General features: G+C 33.8%; 2 protein-coding genes across 3 annotated transcripts; both read left to right on the top strand.

The window, feature by feature from the left end:
- Positions 1 to 2,818: 2,818 nt before the first annotated feature.
- On the top strand, positions 2,819 to 9,126 carry LOC110792793 (WAT1-related protein At1g09380). The gene is made up of 7 exons (XM_021997614.2): positions 2,819 to 3,118; positions 5,730 to 5,792; positions 5,902 to 6,018; positions 6,803 to 7,058; positions 7,731 to 7,889; positions 8,001 to 8,152; positions 8,579 to 9,126. Exons 1-7 carry the CDS (start codon positions 2,934 to 2,936, stop codon positions 8,796 to 8,798), a joined length of 1,152 nt encoding a protein of 383 aa, XP_021853306.1. The 5' UTR covers positions 2,819 to 2,933; the 3' UTR covers positions 8,799 to 9,126.
- A 1,136-nt stretch (positions 9,127 to 10,262) lies between these two features.
- Positions 10,263 to 13,868, top strand: LOC110792801 (ADP-ribosylation factor-like). 2 transcript variants are annotated; one of them, XM_021997623.2, is made up of 6 exons: positions 10,263 to 10,412; positions 10,752 to 10,912; positions 11,653 to 11,723; positions 12,762 to 12,881; positions 12,982 to 13,100; positions 13,489 to 13,868. In XM_021997623.2, the coding sequence occupies exons 2-6, from the start codon at positions 10,765 to 10,767 to the stop codon at positions 13,574 to 13,576; spliced, it is 546 nt and encodes a 181-aa protein (XP_021853315.1). In that variant the 5' UTR covers positions 10,263 to 10,412; positions 10,752 to 10,764; the 3' UTR covers positions 13,577 to 13,868. The 2 variants fall into 2 exon arrangements, with proteins under 2 accessions (XP_021853315.1, XP_021853316.1); XM_021997624.2 differs by having other exon boundaries at positions 10,319 to 10,508.
- Positions 13,869 to 20,781: the final 6,913 nt, after the last annotated feature.

Below are 20,781 nucleotides of genomic sequence, written 5' to 3'. Positions count from 1 at the left end.
AAATTGGAGATATTCTCTAAATACTACAATCGAGCAGCTTATAAATGTATTCGTGATGGACTTTGTTTTGCCGAAGATGAGGAAAATGTGAACTCTCGGGCCAACTTCACAAAATAAGTGCGGCTATTGTGAAACAAAGGCAATTAATGTTTTTAACAATTTAAAGGTATTATCAGTTCTACGTGGACACCAAAGTGCTCAAGAATAGACGTATATAGGTTTTATATAATTAACAAAGACAACATTAGTGTGGAGTGTTTGAAAGCATTAGGCTCAAATGTTGGTAAGACATCTATTTTTTTTATTTTTTTTTCAAAGGAACATTCATCTAATTTTATTAATTGGTCCCAAGTTCGAAACTTAATAAAAAAATACTTCTCCGTGCTCACATCAAAAGATGTACGTTTAACGAGTGATGTAACAAATTTTTAATTTCTCCGTGCTCTACTAGTTGTAACATTTTGACTTTTTCACTATTCATACACTCTTATTTTAACGACTTTGATTATACTATGACATATAGTAATGTAAGATCTTGTTAGATGCATCCCGATTGAAAATTTCACAATATCAATTTCTTATAATTTTACTTATAAATAATTAGAGATATTAATGCTGGTCAAATCACGCGTTGACAAGCGGGAAGTCATAACTTTTCAACTAAGGGCATGTTCGGCGGTAGCGTTTGAGGTAGCGGTTAGCGTTTTGACCGAGTCAAGACGTTAATTGTAAAATTTGTAAGTATTTGGCGAGGTAGCGGTTTAGGTAGCGGTTGAGTAGCTTTTATCAAACGTTAAAATTAGTAGCGGGTAGCGTTTGATAAATTTATATTAAAGTTTTAGATAATATTTCAGCTTTTATTTTATTTTATAATATCAACTGCTACTTCTACCGAACACTCATATTAGTTACCCGATACTTTGACAGCTACCCGTTACCCGCTACTATTCACCACTACCCGTTACTCCAACCTCTACCCAGTACCCAAGTACTCAATCACTAACCGCTACCCGTTACCGCTACTTTTACCGAACAGGGCCTAAAAGAAAACAAAGGATGTAGAATATATAGAGATTCCACGTAAATACGGCCGGAACACCTATATTTTCTTGTGAATCTTTTTAAATAATTGGATTGGACCGGTTCAAGTTAAGCCTTCACGCAAAGGGCAAGGGCCCAAAGGTCGGCAAATTAATGCAAAATCGTTACATCATACAAAAGCCAATAACCGTTACGAGGAAAAAGCAAAATCTAAGAAATAATTAAGCCAACATTCTCAGCATTATGGCTTAACCGAAAGGAAGTCACATTTATGCCAAAAAGTGCTAATGGAGAGATGGGTCAATTGGTTGCATAAAACTAACAAATGAAGGTTGCATAGTATAGTAACTACGTATTATAAAAAAATTGTATAAGAACGGTTGCATAATATGTACGTAGTACTCCCTCCATTGCTTTTTGATGTATCTATTTGGAATCTGGTGTGGTTTTTAAGAAAATTGGAATCTTGGTTTGTATGGGTATAAATGTAATGATTGGGTGTAAGAGAAATGATTGGGTGTAAGAGATTATAATAAATAAAGGAGTTAGAAAATAATAAAGAAATAAGGTAAGAGAAAGGAGTGATGATGATGGGTGATAAAAGAGGTGAGAAAGTGGGTATATGGGGAAGGGAAAAGAATTAAATATTATGGGTGGGAAAAATTAGGTGGGAAAATGGGTAGAATCTTTAGGTATTTTGGTAATTAGATAGAAATGTAAGGGTATTTTAGGATAAAATGTATGTCCAAAAATAGAATAGATTCTAAATGAATACAACAATATGAAACGCTTAAAATGGAAACGGATACAACAATAAGAAACGGAGGGAGTACGAAGTATGGAATAATAACGTAACGTTTAGAATTAACTAATTTCGAAATTTCACTATACGGTGCTAGAAATATTCGTCAATGAAACTAGCTAGCTCATCAAACTAAGCTAGCTTGGGTTTATATTCAACCTTTCTAATCAAAGATCTTAGTGGTACGGATTACGGAGTACTTCGTATATAGTAGTGTCTAGTGTACTGCATTATTTTTTGGTAAGAAAAAGGAACTCTATAAACAAACACATATCACGGGTTAACCAACCTAACTACACACTAATTACATGTTCAGAACAATTATACTTCCTCCGTTTTTAATATGTAGAATAGTCGCAGTCTATCATGTAAATAAATTGCGGATTATTAAGAATTACGTAGTAATTAATACTCCGTAGCTAGTATAATTCAAAATATTGATAATTTTAAATGTGTCGTAAAATTAAAAGTGTTTAAAATTAACAAATAACACAGAACTTAACAAAAAAAAAAAGAGTAGATTGCTGGTTAACTTTTGTTTATTTTATTTTATTTTATAGAATTACCTTGTATTCTCTGTAATACGTAGTAATTGTGTAATTTATAATCTCTTCTCATAGACACGTGTATTTTATGTCGTGTGTAAGCGGTGTAACTATAAGAGAGTATGCTAGTGCGAGCTTACACAATTCCACTTCATGCATAGTTGATAACTTGATACAATAATTATGCAAACAAGAATCATGATACAATCATACCCTTCATCACCATATATCATGCAATACTCAAGGTGTTCGTTATTGTAAGAAAACAAGCTAAGTCCCTTTTTTACGGTTAAGGCTTCTACTTTAGTTTGTCTTTATTCTTAATCTCATCATCAAATAATTAATTACAAGTTAATTAAAAAGCCTCAAATCTCCCCCCCTAAAACCCTCCTATATATACACTAACACATAACAAACACCCTTCTTCATTCCATTCTATTTCTTTACTACAAAACACACACTTTCTTCATTCTTGCACCTATTTCTCTCTCTCTCTCTCTAAAACTTTCCTCATTTTGCAAAAAAAAAACAAAGAAGAGAGAGAAATGGCGTCGTCTAGGAACGAGTTATTGCCATTTTTGGCAATGGTGATAGTACAAGTAGGGTACGCGGGGATGAACATAACCTCTAAGGTGGCTATGGAATCTGGCATGCCTCCATTGATTCTTGTTGCTTACCGTCAACTCTTTGCTACTCTTTCTATCGTCCCTTTCGCTTATTTCTTCGAAAGGTATGGTATATATTTTCATTTTTGATAATTAATACATAATATTATTGATTTATCATAAAAATATAATGCACCACTCGTCGACAAACATCCTAAATGAGAATAATATGATTCAAATTCCTACAAAAATTAACTTCTTTAATTTTGATCCATTTTTTTTTACTTGAACACCTTTGAAAAGAAAATAATTAATCAAGCATTTGGTTTGAACATAACTCTTTGGAACAAATTAAGAATATTCACCACGTAACAAAACTAATAACCTCCCAACACACAAAACATGTAAACTAACACTAACCATTTAATTAACCGTACCATTTATTGAAAACGTTACTAAGAAAACACCTCCTTGTATTAAAATTAAGCACATTTTTCACGTTTGTTTGGAAAGTACATATGTTTTGACAAGAGTCTTGTCATGCTAGCTATTGTAATTTATTTATATTTAAAAAGAAATACAATTTACATAAATAAAATTCGTCGTAGCATATTAATTATATTGGTTAAACTTTTTTTTTGTTATCTTAATCTTGTTCTAATTGACTATTAAGCAATGGTTTATGTAGAAAGGGTAAGATTTAAGAGTAAATAATGACGAATGCATGCTTAATTAGTGTATGTTATTCAAAAATTGTTGCTGCACTCAAGCAACCTGCGATGGAGTACTTGAATACTTGATAAATCCGACCAAGCTGGCGGCGAGCTGCCACATATACATAATTTGTTCCTTAATTTACTTCGATTTAATGATATATGTTCTTGAAGTACTTTTTAAATAATTTATTCGAAATATAGTTATGTTGACGTATTGTCAACAACCCTAATCAATTCCATCAAAAAAAAAAAAAACAACCCTAATCAAGGATTCTAAAAGCATACATATCTTATACGAATTATTTCTATTAGTTACCATGATCACATCATCGTAATATTATAAAAATAAAAAAAAAAAAAAAAAATCCCCATTGCACCTTTTAGCTAGGGTATTATTTAAAAAAAAATCCCCATTCTTTACACATTAATTATTTGTATGGTCTCCTGTACAATATTTATATTTAACCACTGATATTTTTAATTTTATATGTGAAACAATTACAAAAAAATTGATATTATGAAATACACACCGAAAATCAAGCTAACAATATCTTATATGATAACGTTTAATTTGTTGTATATAATACTTCACCCGCTTCAAAAAATGCAACACTTTAATTAACACGTTTGTCAAGATACAGCTTTGACCGTAAATATCTCTAATTACAGTTCCTAAAAATCATAAAATTTAATATTATGAAAATATACAACGAAATCAATCCACCAACATTTTAGTTATAGCATTCGCTTTTAATAAATTAGTAAAAACTTATGGTCAAAGTTTGTAAACGAATAGTGGCAAAACTAAAAGTGTGACAAATTTTTTAAAACGGATGAAGTATTGAGAATTTATAATCAAAATTGTCATACTTTGGATACATGTTTCAAGGTGTAAAGAACTTTGAGGAACGGATGTTATATAATTTAATACCAGCTGTATTATTTATTATTTATAAGCAATAGTTGGAGCAAGACATGGTTTTCTTGAAGCAATAGATTAGACAACTCAGCTCCTAAACCCTAAACACAATTAATGAGTCAAAACTCAAAAGTAATGCCAAAGATGAGCACATATTAGAGTAAAACAAAAGGCAATAAAATGGTTGACATATAAAAACGTGGAAATTGAGAACAGCTGGTGATCGATCGATGAGGTTCCAACTAAGCAGGGTTAATTTGGTAGGGTGTTAATTGGGTGACTGCTAAATGCTGAACTGTCATGCAGAATTAACTCTTAACCCAAACAAAACCATGCACCTAATTGGCTATAGTTTGCCTTGATCCAATGAATTAATGTCATTGATTTTTTGCATGAATATGCATGCCGATGTTTTTCGTTCCTTTCCCACGTTTCTTCTCATCTTTCCCTATAGTCATTAAAATACTCCATCCCACATCATTATTACGTGGATTATTGTTTCAATTAATCAACTTTATTTTTGAATCATTTTTAACAATTGTATGGAGTATAATATACGACGATGGGATTGGATTACTTTAATTCGTATTCACGAAATTATATACGGGGTAAAAAAAAACATGATGTCGTAATTCATGACGAAAAATATCATGTTTGATACTAGTATTGCTATTGTTACTGTTATTGTTATAGTACTAATAATAGTAATAACATGCAATCTCCTATTTAAATACAGAATAACGGAGTTAATTATGGAGTAAAATATATTCTAATACTGACAAGAGTCAATTAATCGTGTATACATGGTATAATTTATGACATTAAAAATCTTAATGATTTGATCGATATCGTGTCTTTTATTTACAAAACGAATAATTTGAACACATCTCTAGGGCCCTAGTATGGATTATGTTATGTACGTGTATACAAAATGAACAAATTTGGGGTTTCAAAGTACGGGATATTTCTATTAGAGGCTTGGTGTTGCTTGACTAGTTATGTAACTTAACATTTTAATATTTGGAGTGTTGCTTTTATAATTTTGACTACGACGTATTAAATTCGTTAAGACAATGTAAATTATCTTATTTTTTTGTGTAGAGAAAAAAGGCCCAAGATCACCAAGCAAATCCTCTTTCAAATCTTCCTTTGTTCCCTTTTTGGGTAAGTACTATGGACTATGGTCTATATATAGGTAATTGATTATTTCTATAAATTTATATCCAATCATTGTAGAATAATGACCTAATTAGTTTGATTTTGAAAAATACAGGGCAACCTTGAATCAGATATTCTATTTCGTTGGATTAAAAGATACCACTGCAACTATTGCTTGTGCAATGAACAACATGCTCCCCGCAATGACCTTCATCCTTGCCGTCCCTTTTGGGTAATTTCATTTTTCGTCAATAATTATGTCCCACATTTTGTGTTCCAAGTATAAAAATGCATGTATTATAATTTATAAATACTTCAAAAATACGATAAAATGAGTACTCCATTTACCTAATTTTACGCTAATATTAGAGCAAGATTATCGCTAGTCTGAGCAATAGTCTTATTAACTAATAACCTAAGACCTCTCATTTAAGTGGGAGAGTACGTATTACAAAAGTCTAAGCAAGAGTTACTACAAGAATTTGTATCTTTTATGACAACCTAATAACGACTAGTCAAATATCCCGTCGCAAAAGCCTTTTGCGACGGGGATAACAACCAAACAAAGACGGGGACAACTGTTGCAAATGTATTTTATGACGGATTAATGACGAGATTTTCCATTAACGACGACCCCCTTTTATGACGGGTTCGCGACAGGAAATCCCGTCATTAATCAACGATTATTGGCCTTTTGCAACGGGATTTCCCGTCGTTAATGGTACAATATCTTGTAGTGAGTCTTGGAATATCAAGACTCTACTTAAGACGTTTAAAAAGTAAATTCTATCTTAATTATTATTTTTATTTTTATATTTTATATTTTTTAATTTTCACAAGTCTTGAATAAATAAGTACGAGGAGGTGAAGTGAAAAAATTGAGTAAGTCTGAAAGGGTATTGATAAGAATCTGAGAAATTGAAAATCAATAAAAATTACTAATAAAAAGCTGATGTGGAAATATTAGCTTAGATTAGCGCTAATCTTGCTCTTATATTTTTGATATTGGTTAACAGCTTAGAAGCAGTCGGAATCAAGAAGAAGGGAGGGCAAGCGAAAATACTAGGGACAATCGTGTGCATTGGTGGAGCTATGTTACTTTCGTTCTACCATGGACATCTCATTGACATACATCAACCCAAATTTCACTGGCATTTTAGTGATGGTTCCGCGAGTACAAACAATGGTTCGAGTAGTCACCTACATGTCGTGTTAGGACCGGTTCTTCTCCTCTTAAGTAACCTTGCTATGGCTATTTGGTTTATCATCCAAGTAAGTCTATACATTTTTATGCATCCTGCTACAAATTCTATTGGACTTATTTTGACTGAAATTATATTATCTGAACTTATCTGAATTTATCTCAACTTATTTTATCTGAAATAAGTCAAAATAAGTCGAACAGGACAGGGTCATGTCTTGAGCTATAGAATAAATAAATGGGTTGGGTCAACATGAATGGGCCATGTCGAGTTGAGTCATGAACTCATGATATATGGGCCCTGAACCGGTCCATTACGGTTAAGAGTTATCCTGACCCGACCAAATTCATTTTGTTTTCGGCCAGATCTGACCCGACCATGACCCGACCCATAGCACAAGTCTAGCTACAATGTTATGGAAACTTGTAAAAGTTTTGTTTTGTATATGAATATTATGTTAGGCTCTGTTGTATTTGACTTATTTTGACTGGACTTATATTATCTGAACTTAACTGAACTTATCTAAACTTATCTGAACTTAACTGAAATTATCTGAACTTATCTGAACTTATTTTATCTGAAATAGACTTATTTGTGTGTGAAAATGTCTGAAAAAAATTATTTTTGCTGAACTTATATTATCTGAACTTATATTATCTGAACTTATCTGAACGTAACTGAACATATGAACTTATTTTGTCTAACAGAACAGGGTCTTAACTTGTTTCATTATGTTTAATAGGCGAAAATGAGCGAGAATTTTCAAGCTCCTTACACAAGTTCGGCCTTAATGGGGTTTATGGGTAGCATCCAATGTGTTATCATAGCGGCTTGCACGAACCATACGGTTTCTGACTGGTCCTTGAGCTCCCCCATTAGAATGGTCGCTGGTATCTACGCGGTAAGAAAATATTTTTAACCCAACTATACATTATTACATTTATTATTGCAAGATGTGGATAGCCGTTTCAATTTCAGAATCATGATTTTAAGTATTTTATTGATTTTACAGGGTGTCGTGGGCTCTGGACTTGCGGTTTGCCTAATGGCATGGTCGATACAAGTAAAAGGTCCTTTGTATGTCTCAGTGTTCAATCCCTTATTGTTGGTGATTGTGGCTTTGCTTAGTTGGGCCTTGCGTATGGAGAAACTCTATATTGGAACGTAAGTTGTTTCAAAATGATCTTTACACTTTTCGTTTTAGTCCGTTTCATAATTATATTTACAATTTGCTTTATTTTATCTTTGGACATGGAAATTTACTATCTTAATTCTTACCCTTCTAACCCCACAATTTTACAATTGTCCACTCATTTTCTCTTACTTTATTCATTTTTTACTTACACCAACTCACCTTTTAACACATTTCTCTTACGATATCCATATTTTATTATATTCAACCAACTGTTCTATATTTTTCTTAATATTTATGCAATAGTAATCGTAAAGATCTTTATAAAACGGAGGTAGTAGTGAATGTTCACACTAATTCCACTTTGTTCTCTCGAAACTACTTGAATGGTTACATGGTTAAAGCGCATAAGTGATAATAACGTTTTGTGGTTTGGTTTGATCTGATTTGGTTTACAGGGCTATTGGATCGGCGTTGATAGTATTGGGCCTATACGCAGTTCTATGGGGAAAGAGCAAGGAAATCACCAACGACGACAATCAAATGGACATAACCAATATTCAATTTAAGATCGAGGAAGACAAAAACAATGATGCAGAAAAGGAAGACTTGGAAAAACAACAACAATTGGTGATCGTAAGGGGGAAACTTAATGATCATTTGGAGATAATAATATGATGAAAAGCTTTGGAAAATGAACGTTAATCAAGTAATCAACGTATGATTTTACATGCAAGCTAGGTCAAAGAAAGTGTTAAATGGCAAAAGGGCATGTCCAATCCCTTCCATATGAAATGAAAAAGAAGGCCCACTTGAAGAATTTCACAAAATTAAAGTTATTTGGTGAATAAGTAGAAAGATTATAAAGTAAGTTGTATCTTGTATGAATTTTGTAGTTTGATTGTTCTTAAAGTTGATTTTTCATGTGGAAATGTTTTTATCGATGTGATTGAAACATGTTTCTTAATGAAGATTTAAGGAGTATATTGCTCAATTTTGATTGAAACTTACATATCATATATAATCAGACATTATGATCGAGTGAGAAGTTTAAGTTTCATAGCACACAAAAAAGAGAGTTAAAGACCGTTTTGACAGCTCATCTACGATCATGCGAAAAAGGGTATATATAGTTGGTTTATTAAGTTTTTCAGTTTGTGTTTAATTTGTTGAATATTGATTTGATTGATTTAACTAAACAAGTTAGCATAACTAAAAGTGAATTGTTTTCTTATTCTTAGCCACCCACCGTGAAAGTAAGATAAACCAGGACCACCAAAGTAAAACAAATTTACTAGTCTGAAATGCCATAATTAATAGTTTTCTGAATCATAAACGTTTAAATCACCCATTTGACCTTTTTATGCTACTAGACTATTCCCGGTGAGTTCATTTTGAGAGACTCAACCTTGAACTAGTCCAAAATGATCAAATAAATGATTCGTTTAACCCATATACTTATTAGTTGTTGCGAGCTTTAAAGTTTAAACACAAATCACTAATATCAAGGTTTGAATCGCATTACTGACAACTATGACTATTGAATCAGGTCATTAATCAGTTATATATTGAGTCATTGTGTCCAAATAATTAAATTGATTAATTTTTTTTTTTTTTTCCAGGTCACTTCAGTTTTTGTGGAATATCGGTCTAATTAGGTCAATTTTTAACAACCCTACTTACAAAGCCGACATAGTGTGAGCATAATTCAGGACTGTAAAAAACTGACCCGATCCAACCGATTTATGACAAAAACCGAAGTGACCCAAGAACAAAATTCTCACATTCAATATAGCAATCTGCTTAAGCATAATGGACCGAGCAACTGCATTAACCGATTATACCCGAACCGATTATACCCAACTTGCAATCGACAAATGACCCGATTTGACACCCAGCATATGGCGGTATGGCCCATAAGTGATTAGCCCAACCCGATAATACCCAACCAGCTACTATTAGCGTACGATCTACGACCACCATAAAACTCATCACGTGGATAAACCAATCCAACCATGTGTGATTATGATTGATGCACCGCGCTACACAGAATCAAATCATTAACATAATCATAACCATCATCTAACGGTAAATCCAACCACCGTTATAACGTCATTTACGAATCCGTCATGGGCCCACAGCCCACACAAGGCCCATCAATAAATACCCCTCTCACTGACCCAGCAAAATTTGACGGACCGTTCATATTAAAAACTTCATAAACGGGCAGCTTATCAAGATCTGCCCGCCGTCCCCTGTTACAAGCCCTAGCTCTCTTTCTCTCTCCTCTTTGTAAGTTCATTCTCTCTCTAAATTGGATTCATCTCTTCCTCTCTCATTAATTTGTTCGCTCATTTTGATTTGTTATCATCAGATCTTGTTCTTAAGGTTCGAATCTGGTATTTTACTGATTTGAATTTGAATTTTCCCAAATTTTCATTTTCATTTTTCAAAATTTTGATCTATCGATCTAGGGTTTCTTTTCAATCATCAGGGTCAAATCAAATCCTTTTATTTTGTGATTCAAATTGCTTACGTTAAATCAGGATCGAATTTGTTGATCGGTTTCGAATTTCAATTTCATTTTAAATGTTCTTACCGATCGATATTTTTGTGTGGATTGTGATTCAGATTTGCAGTAAAAATGGGGCTTTCATTCACGAAGCTGTTCAGTAGGCTATTCGCGAAGAAAGAGATGAGGATATTGATGGTGGGTCTCGATGCGGCTGGTAAGACCACCATTTTGTATAAGCTCAAGCTGGGTGAGATTGTTACCACCATTCCTACCATTGGTAAGCTTCTCTAGAATATGCTCATGTATTTTAATTATCCTTGCATTTTTTCTTTATAATTTGTAAGTTTTCTGTTTATATGTTAACGAGATTCAACGATTAGGATTGTATTTTGGGTTGATCGAAGGTCCATTTCAGGATTTCAGCCATTTATACAGATACTTGTATTAGTTTGGTTTAGTGAAGATTATATTGATTCGCCATATTATATTAATTTTGCAAAATGAGCTCTATTTTGGATAGTAATTTACAATTATAACTGGAATGGAAGTAGTTCTATTTTGATCTGTGATACTGGGATGTCTGAACGTCTCTCTCGATTTGGGGAGGGGAAGTCTCAAGGGTGTTGAAGGCAATGGACTATAGGGAGGGGAAGGAAATATGAAGATCCTCCATAGTTTCTCTTTTGGTAAATTATGGGTTATCATGAAATGGGTTCCCGAGTTACCTTCCCTCTTTGCAGATACGGAGTAGTTTGATGTCATTAATTTGGTTATAATTTCTAGGAAGTGGCCTTTGCTGTTCGGATGGTTAGCCATATTGGTGTTGCGATTTATTGTTGTTGTATGATTTGTATATTGTTTATGAAGTAATGGTTCTAATTGATAGATGATTTGCTTATATTTGTTTGTTAGTGATTCTCGGTTACCCACCTGTTGTGTAAGGGTGAAGTTGTACCCAATTGCTGTCTTGTGTGATTCATAGTAAGTATTAATTAAATCTTTTTTCCCACTGTATAGGGTTCAATGTTGAAACCGTGGAATACAAGAACATCAGCTTTACTGTGTGGGATGTTGGAGGTCAGGACAAGGTAATTCAGTCTTTCTATCTCTTAATATGTGTCTTTTGAGGCTATCCATGCTTCTTAGTTATCACATTGTTATGTGAAATGACTTGTCGTACATAATTTGTACTTTAAAGTGGCAAGTATTATTGCATCCACCCTAATATTGCATAAGAGCTCAACTAAGTCATAAGCGAATAGTGATAGAGGTTATTTGCTATGTGTCTTTCTATTTTCCCTTCATTATGATGGAGCTCTATCCATGTTGTGGCTTAGATCACTATCCATACCCCTTGTGCTCAAAAAATTGTATCAAGAAAAGCTGTGGTCTGCGATATTGGTATTTCTTCTTTTAGAACACTTGAGTTACCATGTATTATATTTATCCTTGATTTGTTTGCTTATGCATGTTCCTGTGCTGATTACTTGCTCTTTAGTCAGCACTAAACACAACCATAAGCAACATCAATTGATGCCTCCTCGTCTTTCAGTTTTTCTTTAATGATATAAGGGAAGGCTATCCATGCTGTGGCTTACATCAACCCTATTTAACTTTAGATGGAACACTTGTAGTTATTATCAGATATAAAGCTGGATGTGATTTTGTAGAATGCATGTGCTAATGGACGATCTTATGCTGCTGACTCCTGCTCGTCTGCACATCACAAAATGAGCTGTATTTGGTTTTACCATCTACGTTTTGAATTTACTTCCTGTTTGTGACGGATGGGTGGTGTGGCTTATATATATCCCTTCTCTGAATATCATTTATGCCCTGGCAATCTGTTGAAAAATATTTTCAACATATAAATGCAACAAAATGCTTATATATGGTCCAGTGCCGATTATATGTCCATGAATTGGCACTCTACGTCTTCATAAGCTATATTGATATGGGCTTTTTCGTGAGTTCCCCTATTTGCTGTGTAGATGTGGAACCCATGATACTGCTCACATTTTCACATATTCGTAACTTTATTTACTCATTAACTTAACATTATTTATGCAAGTAGTGATCCATGGGGTCAAAATGCTGTTTTATTCATTTTTTTTTGGAATTCCCAGATTCGACCATTGTGGAGACATTACTTCCAGAACACCCAAGGACTCATCTTTGTTGTGGATAGCAATGATCGTGATCGTGCTGTTGAGGCAAGGGATGAGCTGCACAGGATGTTGAATGAGGTAAGGAATGACAGTGGGATTTCAGACGGAACATGTTTTTTTTACATTATTGATGAATGATGAAGTTGATCTTTGTGGTTGTATGATTCTTATTGTGTAGGATGAGTTGAGGGATGCCGTCCTCCTTGTGTTTGCCAACAAGCAAGATCTTCCAAATGCAATGACTGCCGCGGAGATCACTGATAAGCTTGGTCTACACTCCCTCCGTCAGCGTCATTGGTATGTCTTTGCTTGGTGCTTTGCTTTACAATACCCTACTGTAAGGCTCCGTTTGATAGGGTGTAAAACGTTTTCATGGAAAACAATTTTCCCAATTCCAATCATTTTATGTTGTTTGGTTTGGCAAGGGATGGAAAACAATTTTCAGTAACTCATTAGTGGTGGAAAAACCTTTCCATTTGAAAGGGAGGGAAACCCACTTTTCCAACTTTCCTCCTTACCTCCCTCTCCCTTCTTCCCCTCGATCTTCACCATCTTCTTCCATTTTCCCAAGAAACCAAACAAAGGAAAACTAGTTTGGAATTAAAAACGTTATACACCAAACCAAACGGAGCCTAATTGTGTGTGAAAAGTTCTAACTTGGAAGTTTATAATTTGTTTATAACAGGTATATCCAGAGTACTTGTGCCACTTCTGGTGAAGGTCTTTACGAGGGTCTGGACTGGCTGTCCAACAACATTGCCAGCAAGGCTTAGATGACCGATGACGAGGTCTGGCTGGCTTAAGCTTAGGATGATGAGTATATGTTTGGATTTTGCAGCACCTGTTTAAATGTTTAATTGGGTTGGGAGATGATGATATTGAGCTTTTGAGCTTTGGTTTTTATTTGCTATGTTAAAGAATCACAGTAGTGATTGTGTTTAATGTGATTATGCTTATGAAGGTTTTGTTATGATCATAGAAATTGCTACTATATGATAAATCAATACTTTTGTAGATTCAGAATAACTAAAAATGTATCTCAGGAAAGAGTTTGTTTCATGTTGATATATACTGTGATGGTGGTGGTGATATTCTTTTCGATTAGTTGATGACCGTTCCATTTACCATATGTATGTATGTAGAAACCTAGGGTTTATGACTTTATGTCAACTAGTATTGCGTCCTTGTTCAAGTGTGCTTCGAGTTATTACGTTTTTGTGACCTTGATCCCAGGCAGTGTTTACGTTGTGCTCGGCTCGTTTGATCGTACATTGTCATCAAAGATCAAATTATTTTACTGGTTACCTCTTTAGATGTAACCTTTTGGATAGTTCCAATATTTGTGAAGGAACAATCAAATTAGTCCAATACAAACTTTTGTATAAGGCGGTTTTTCCTGTAAGACCGCCTTGATGTCAAATGAGGTGCCACATAAGCTGCAACATAAGCGGTTGACGTCAGCGTCAAAAAAGTAAAATATATATATCATTTTATGATTTATTTTTATTTCATTTTAATTTTTCAAAACCTAATTCTTTCCTTTCTCTCTCCTAAATTTTCTGCCTCCTCTCTCTCTCCTAAACGCAGATTTGCTCCTCTCTCTCTCTCCTAAACGCAGATTTGCTCCTCTCTCCTCCATAACTAAGGTAAAGGATCGGTGGCGATGGTGGAAGTGTTGATCCTTCATCACATCAGGCTCAAAGCGGTTGTAGGTACGGCAGTTCTCGTCGACAAGTTCGAAGCGGAAAAGATTGTTTTGAAGTTCGACGGTGGAAGCATAGTTGAATACGCCGGCGTCGCCTCCTTGCCACCGCCGTAATCAAACCGCCAGAAACTTTAGGTTTTTATTGCTTTTAGGTTTTTGATTTTTGAGTTTTTTTAATTAATTTTTTTATTTTAATTTTTGATATTCTTCGTTGTGGTGGATGCGGCCGCGAACGAGAGCCAGATCGGTTCGGCAAGGCAAGCGACGTTGTCGCCAAATTCATTTGAGCATCGGCAAGGTTTGGTGGTGCTCCTGCCGTAGTGTTTCGAAAGCGACCGAAATGGTGGCCGACGTGATGTGAAAGCGACCGAATATGACGGCGGCGCATGTAAGGGAAGGGCGAGCAGGTCGAAGGTGTGAGAAACGTGTGAGGAAGTTCTCGGCCTTGTCGCCGCCGCCGATTTAGGTTTTTGACTTTTTAGGCCTTGTCGCCGCTCTAATTGAGAAACAAATCGAAGGCGTTTATTCCGTCGGTGAAGGCCAGATCTAGTTGATACAGGTTTGAATAAAATTGTTTTGCTTTGCTTTGATTTCAATTTTGTTTGATCATTCAAATGTTAATCGAATATGTTTTGTGGTTTGATTTTGGTTTCGATTTTGTGTTTTGATTTAATTTGATTGTGTGGTTACATATGCGTAGGCGAGACTTCTTCGTTGGAGATGAGCTAGTGGAGGTCAAGGACGAGGAGGCGGAGGCGGAGTATTCGATGGCGGTGATAGTGGAGGCCTTCGCTGCTGCCGGTGAAGATTTGAGGAGAAATTAGGTCAACTCTTGCGACAGAATCGCTGTAAACTGCAGATTTTAGTTGTTTTAGTTTCGTTTTAGTTTTAGTTCAGAATCGTAATGTTTTAGTTACACTTTTTTTGTATTTAGTTAAGAATAATTATGTTTTAGTTTTAGTTATAATTCTGAAATAATGGTCTTCTTAGTGGAATTGCTGGACTGATTTTCTATGTTTTAGTTATGATTTTTTAAGTTTTAGTCACGATTTTTTGGGTTTTAGTTAAGGTTTTTTGAATTTTAGTTACGTACTTTTTACTTTCTATTCAGGGCTTTAGTTATGATTTTTTGAGGTTTAGTTATTATTTTACCAGTTTAAGTTACGATTTTCTTGGTTTTAGTTAAGATTTTTTGAGTTTTAGTTATGTATTTTTGAGTTTAAGATAACGAATTTTAGAGTTTTAGTTAAGATACAAAATTTTAAGCATTGAAACCAATTAGTTAAGCAATTGAATTAATTAGTTAAAAAATTAAACTAATAAGTTAAGCTTCGGAATCAATTAGTTAAACAATGTAATAAATTAGTTAAATAATGTAACATATTAGTTAAACCATGCAACTGATTAGTGAAGTACTGAAACCAATTAGTGAAGCACTGAAGCAATTAGTTATGCACTAGATTTAATTAAGTTAATTAACCACTGAAACTAATTAGTTAAGTTAAAGATTCAATTAGTTAAGTAACGAAACTAATTAGTGAAGCACTGGAACCAATTAGTTAAGCAATGAACCAATTAGTTAAGCACTGAAACCAATTAGTTAAGCAATGAAATCAATTAGTTAAGCATTGCAACTAATTAGTTAAGATTTTATGAGTTTTAGTTAATAATAAGTTTGTTTAAAATTAATAACTATTCGACTCATAAGTTTAACTATTTGTTTTTATACCTTAACTATTTTGTTATTCAATTAGTTATGATTTTATTATTTTAGTTATGTTTTACACTAGTTTAGTTAGTACCCCAAAAAAAATTGAAAATTTTAATTTCGAAAAAAAAAATTGGAATCGAAAAAAAAATTTAAGCCTGAAATACAATTAGTTAAGCCTAGAATACAATTAGTTAAGCTTAAAGTCCAATTAGTTAAGCTTAAAGTCCAATTAGTTAAGCCTGAAATCCAATTAGTTAAGCGTGGAAATCCAATTAATTAAGCCTGGAAAAAAAATCAAAAAAAAAAATTTCAAATTTTTTTTTTTAAAAAAAATTTGAATAAAAAAATAATAATTTAAGCCTAAAATCATATTAGTTAAGCCTGAAATCAAATTAGTTAAGCTTGAAGTCCAATTAGTTAAGTCTGAAGTCCAATTAGTTAAGCCTGAAAAAAAATCAAAAAAAAAAATTCGAAAAAAAAAATTTCAAAAATTTTTTTGTATTTTTTTTTTGAAAATTTTACATGCTGACGTCAGCATGACGTCAGCACATGCGCCAACATGGCTGCCAACGGGGCTGCCAGCAAGACTGCCAACAAGGCGGTCTTTCCTGTGAGGCGGTCTCACACAAAAGTTTCTCATTAGTCCAATTTCTCTTCATTGAATGAAACCTAAATTTAATGGTACTGAACTTGAAACATATAAACTACTAGTCTTATATGCACGCGATGCGTGCGATATTATATAAAAACTTAAAGTTATGGTTGTACATCTAAGCCTCCTCTTCACATCTAACATTTGATTCTTCAGTCATTATCATTTGTTTCAAGTTTGGGACAATTTTAGTTTTATTGTCTTTAAGTATTACTTGTACATCAAGGAGTATATCAATGAACCCTTATTTAAACATTCCTATAGAATTTTCATGTTATAAAAAAGTAACTTAATTTCTCAAAACACAAAAACAAACATACCCAGATTCAATTTCAACATAAAATGCTAAAAAGGTCAACTAAAAATGCAGACAGATCATTCATTTTAAACAACACTACATCCAGACAGAAATCAAACAACTTCATCCAGCCATCAGGATGAAAAGGGATCACATTTTCGCTGTTGGCATTGAATATCTCTTCCCAGCTCAAGCTCAATACAGCTCAAGCTCAATACTTCTATCAGAATGCGCCGGATCAAAACTGTCAGCATTCTGCATTGCCCATACCCAGGAAAAAATGAGAATGAAATTATACATCAAATTTGCAAGATCATCAATGCATCACGGATTTTATGAAAGATATTGGGGGAGGGGGTTGGGGTTGATGGTAATTAATTGATTGTAGTCAAATTATGAGGGAAGATAGTGAAGGTGGGAACCAAAAAAACAAAGACAAATGAAGCCGAGAGAATGCACAACCTACAACTGATACGTGATACCTGATCTCCCTCAAGCAGACTCTTCACTTCAACAGAATCAGTAGCAACCATTTCAACAATAGATTATGCATCAGGGGCAGAATAAGGACAGGGAGCCAAACTCAGTTTTAACATTATATCGTATATTTAACATTTTCACATCACAAACTCAGTTTAGTTCAGATTATAAGATAGTTAACTTAAGTACTCAGTACTTTTTACGATCTTGTGTAAGTCCGCCTCACACAATGTTCATGATCGGAACAATATGTCCTACTGAAAACTAAAGTGGGATATCATCTCATCAGAATAGTCACAAATGGTCAACCTCATATATATGGTACCAAGTACCAACCACATTGGATAGCATCAAAGTGTCAAGTCCACACACAACCATAGAGATATGACATTTTTGTCTTAATTATACCAAAATAGCTATCATCACAGGATATATGACTACAAATTAAAACAATGATTAGACTTGTAATATAGGCAAACTCTGTTTACCTTACTGACATTCAAATAGACATAGTTTGGTGTCTATTTACCTTGCTGACAGCCAAATAGACCTAGTAATAAATAACTTTGGTGTCTTAAAACTCTAGTTTTCCCTATAAAACTTAATTTGTAGTTGCCGACATTTTTCTTTTTAATTATACCAAAATAGCTATCATCACAGGATATATGCATAGTAGAATTACTTTGCACTTCATGTCAGCATGTAATGCGCATAATCAAAATCCAATTGTTTTTCATTCAAATCATCACAAAACACGAAAATACAATAACATCCCGGGCATTGAAAAATTGTTGACTTCCAATTACAAAAGTTTAGCACTTGCATTTTAACTAATCAGTTCTGACAGAATTTATTAGTAATCCAAATTCAACCCAATTCAACCTAATTAAACCCAAAATATCTTATTTTCCCAGCTATGAGACACCGAAACAGAAATCGGCCAACATAGTCCAAGTCTAAACTCAAGGCAGGCGAAACAGCCTGAAGCTACCGTAGCCAATAAAGACCAACCCCAAATAATATAAACTATTTTATAGGATCTGATTGAAACTATTTTTTATTAAGGTAACGCATTTTTTAAGACATATTCCCTGTCCCTTAATACTCGCACCCCTTTTCTTTTTGGGTTGTCTCTTAAATTGCACCGCTTTTATAAATGGATTTTTTTACTAATATTATATTATTTCTCGCACACACCTACTAACCCACTCCTTACAAAATCAATGCGAGTGTTAAGGGACGGAGGGAGTTTTAGCATCTGTGTTGGATGAAAGAAATTCCTTAATGATTAAGTAGACAATTACGTGTACTTCACAAAAAAAGACATTGACGTGTATTACAAGATGGTTGTCATTTTAAAATGGATTCACAACAAGACTAAAGAACTAGAAGTAGGTTATGTTTTCTTCATCTAGATTTGACTCAGTTTGAGCTTGGGTGATCATGTACTCCGTCGTTGCATATTGAACTTGTTTGAACATGTTATAACTTCTTTTAATTATTAGTATGGGGAAATTAAAAAGGATAAAGATAAGTACTTAAAAGAATGTTTAAATTGGTGCTTGAAAATTGTCTAACAAACATCTATACCTACTCCCTCCGTCCCGGAATACTCGACCCGGTTTGACCGACACAGAGTTTAAGGGACTTGGATTGACTTATTTAATTTAATAGGTAGTAGTTGATAGTGGGGTATTATTTTAATGTAGTTAGTGGGAGGTGGGTTAAGAAGTGGGGTTGGGGGAGAGTAGGGGTTGAATTTTTAATTATTTTTTGTATGGAGTAGGGGGTAGGTGGGTTAATAAGGGTGGAGTGGGAAATAATATAATATTGTTAGAATATTTCCATTTTTAGAAACAGGTCAAGTATTAAGGGACGACCCGATAAGGAAAACAGGTCAAGTATTCCGGGACGGAGGGAGTAGTATTTAAAAACTCAAACCAATAACCTCATATCTCTTTCCTTATTCATCCACGTGTCAGTGTGTCACCCTCCACGTGTCGATGTTCCCTTTTTTTTTGTTTTCCTCTCTTTCACTGCTTGGGCTTCTCCTTCAAGGTTCCACTACATCCCTTCCTTATGATATCCCAGAATTCCTTCAGTATTCATAAGCTTCTTCCTCTTCTCATTCAACTCATTTACTCCGTTACATTTATTTACAAATCAATCAATTTCTTCATTCAAATTCAATGTCCCATTAAATCAACTAATTAAATTCTCATCTTCCAATTCCTAATTTTAATTTGACTGTTTCATAGAAATTAATTGGAACCATTAATTGAATTATTGAGAAAAACGCTTTCTATAAAATATTACTCAGCGTTATTTTTCTTGATATATCATACTCCGTACTTGCCAATTTGGTGCTTTCGATTCCCTTTACAGCAAAACTATTGCTTTGTTTTAGCAGTTATAAACAATTATTTGAGTTTCTTATTTTGGGGATTGGATTTGGTTTCGGCCCCAAATTGTTTATTTCCTGGTTGCAGTTGCAAGTTGCAACAACACCTCAAATCCAATATTTATGTGTATCCAAAATGGAAGTGTGGTGGACTACAAAACTGTAATGTGGTGTTTGCTAAAAGCGTCGGGTGGCCTTCCCAGTTTCCAGTATAAGCTCTGAAAAGCATCATCATGATTCATGACTTATGTGGGGGGAGGTTCGGTTTTCTTTTCTGTTGGCAAATTCAACAATAGAGATGATATTTATTTAATTTCCTTTTTTCTTTCGTCTTTTTGACGGATTGATTTTTATTTTTTAACAACGCTCGATCTACTATGGAGTATAATTCAATTCCTATGGCTGGAAAACTTAGATCCTACTGTTTTCCGATATTATATCTGTATATAATTATGGTGTTTCACTTTTCGAACTCATTGGTGTGTTTATTTTCCAATTTAATTGTTGAATTTAATTATTTTATTGTGCTTGAATTTTGATGACAAGGTAATGCCTCCTGCACCTGCTTGTATTATGAGTATTGTCCAGCTTGAAGCTTAATCCTCAGGATATGACACATTTTTAGGATTTTGAGATATTAGTTTAGCAAGAGAATAATGATGATGAGAAGATTAGGAGGATTGTTGGAAGTAGAAGAAGCTGACTTTAATTTACTCATTATCGCTTTGAGT

This window comes from Spinacia oleracea, chromosome 4 (assembly GCF_020520425.1).
Source record: "Spinacia oleracea cultivar Varoflay chromosome 4, BTI_SOV_V1, whole genome shotgun sequence".
Taxonomy (NCBI): Eukaryota; Viridiplantae; Streptophyta; class Magnoliopsida; order Caryophyllales; family Amaranthaceae; genus Spinacia; species Spinacia oleracea.
The sequence above is the reverse complement of the archived record's forward strand: the minus strand, read 5'-3'. Positions and strand labels throughout refer to the sequence as shown.

Excerpts from the sequence above, each read along its gene's own strand:
- LOC110792793 (XM_021997614.2), top strand. The coding sequence starts at position 2,934 with ATGGCGTCGTCTAGGAACGAGTTATTGCCATTTTTGGCAATGGTGATA. Across the intron at positions 5,793-5,901 it reads TTCCTTTGTTCCCTTTTTGG|GGCAACCTTGAATCAGATAT; the intron begins GTAAGTACTATG and ends TGAAAAATACAG. Across the intron at positions 8,153-8,578 it reads GAGAAACTCTATATTGGAAC|GGCTATTGGATCGGCGTTGA; the intron begins GTAAGTTGTTTC and ends TTTGGTTTACAG.
- LOC110792801 (XM_021997623.2), top strand. The coding sequence starts at position 10,765 with ATGGGGCTTTCATTCACGAAGCTGTTCAGTAGGCTATTCGCGAAGAAA. Across the intron at positions 12,882-12,981 it reads TGCACAGGATGTTGAATGAG|GATGAGTTGAGGGATGCCGT; the intron begins GTAAGGAATGAC and ends CTTATTGTGTAG. Across the intron at positions 13,101-13,488 it reads TCCCTCCGTCAGCGTCATTG|GTATATCCAGAGTACTTGTG; the intron begins GTATGTCTTTGC and ends TGTTTATAACAG.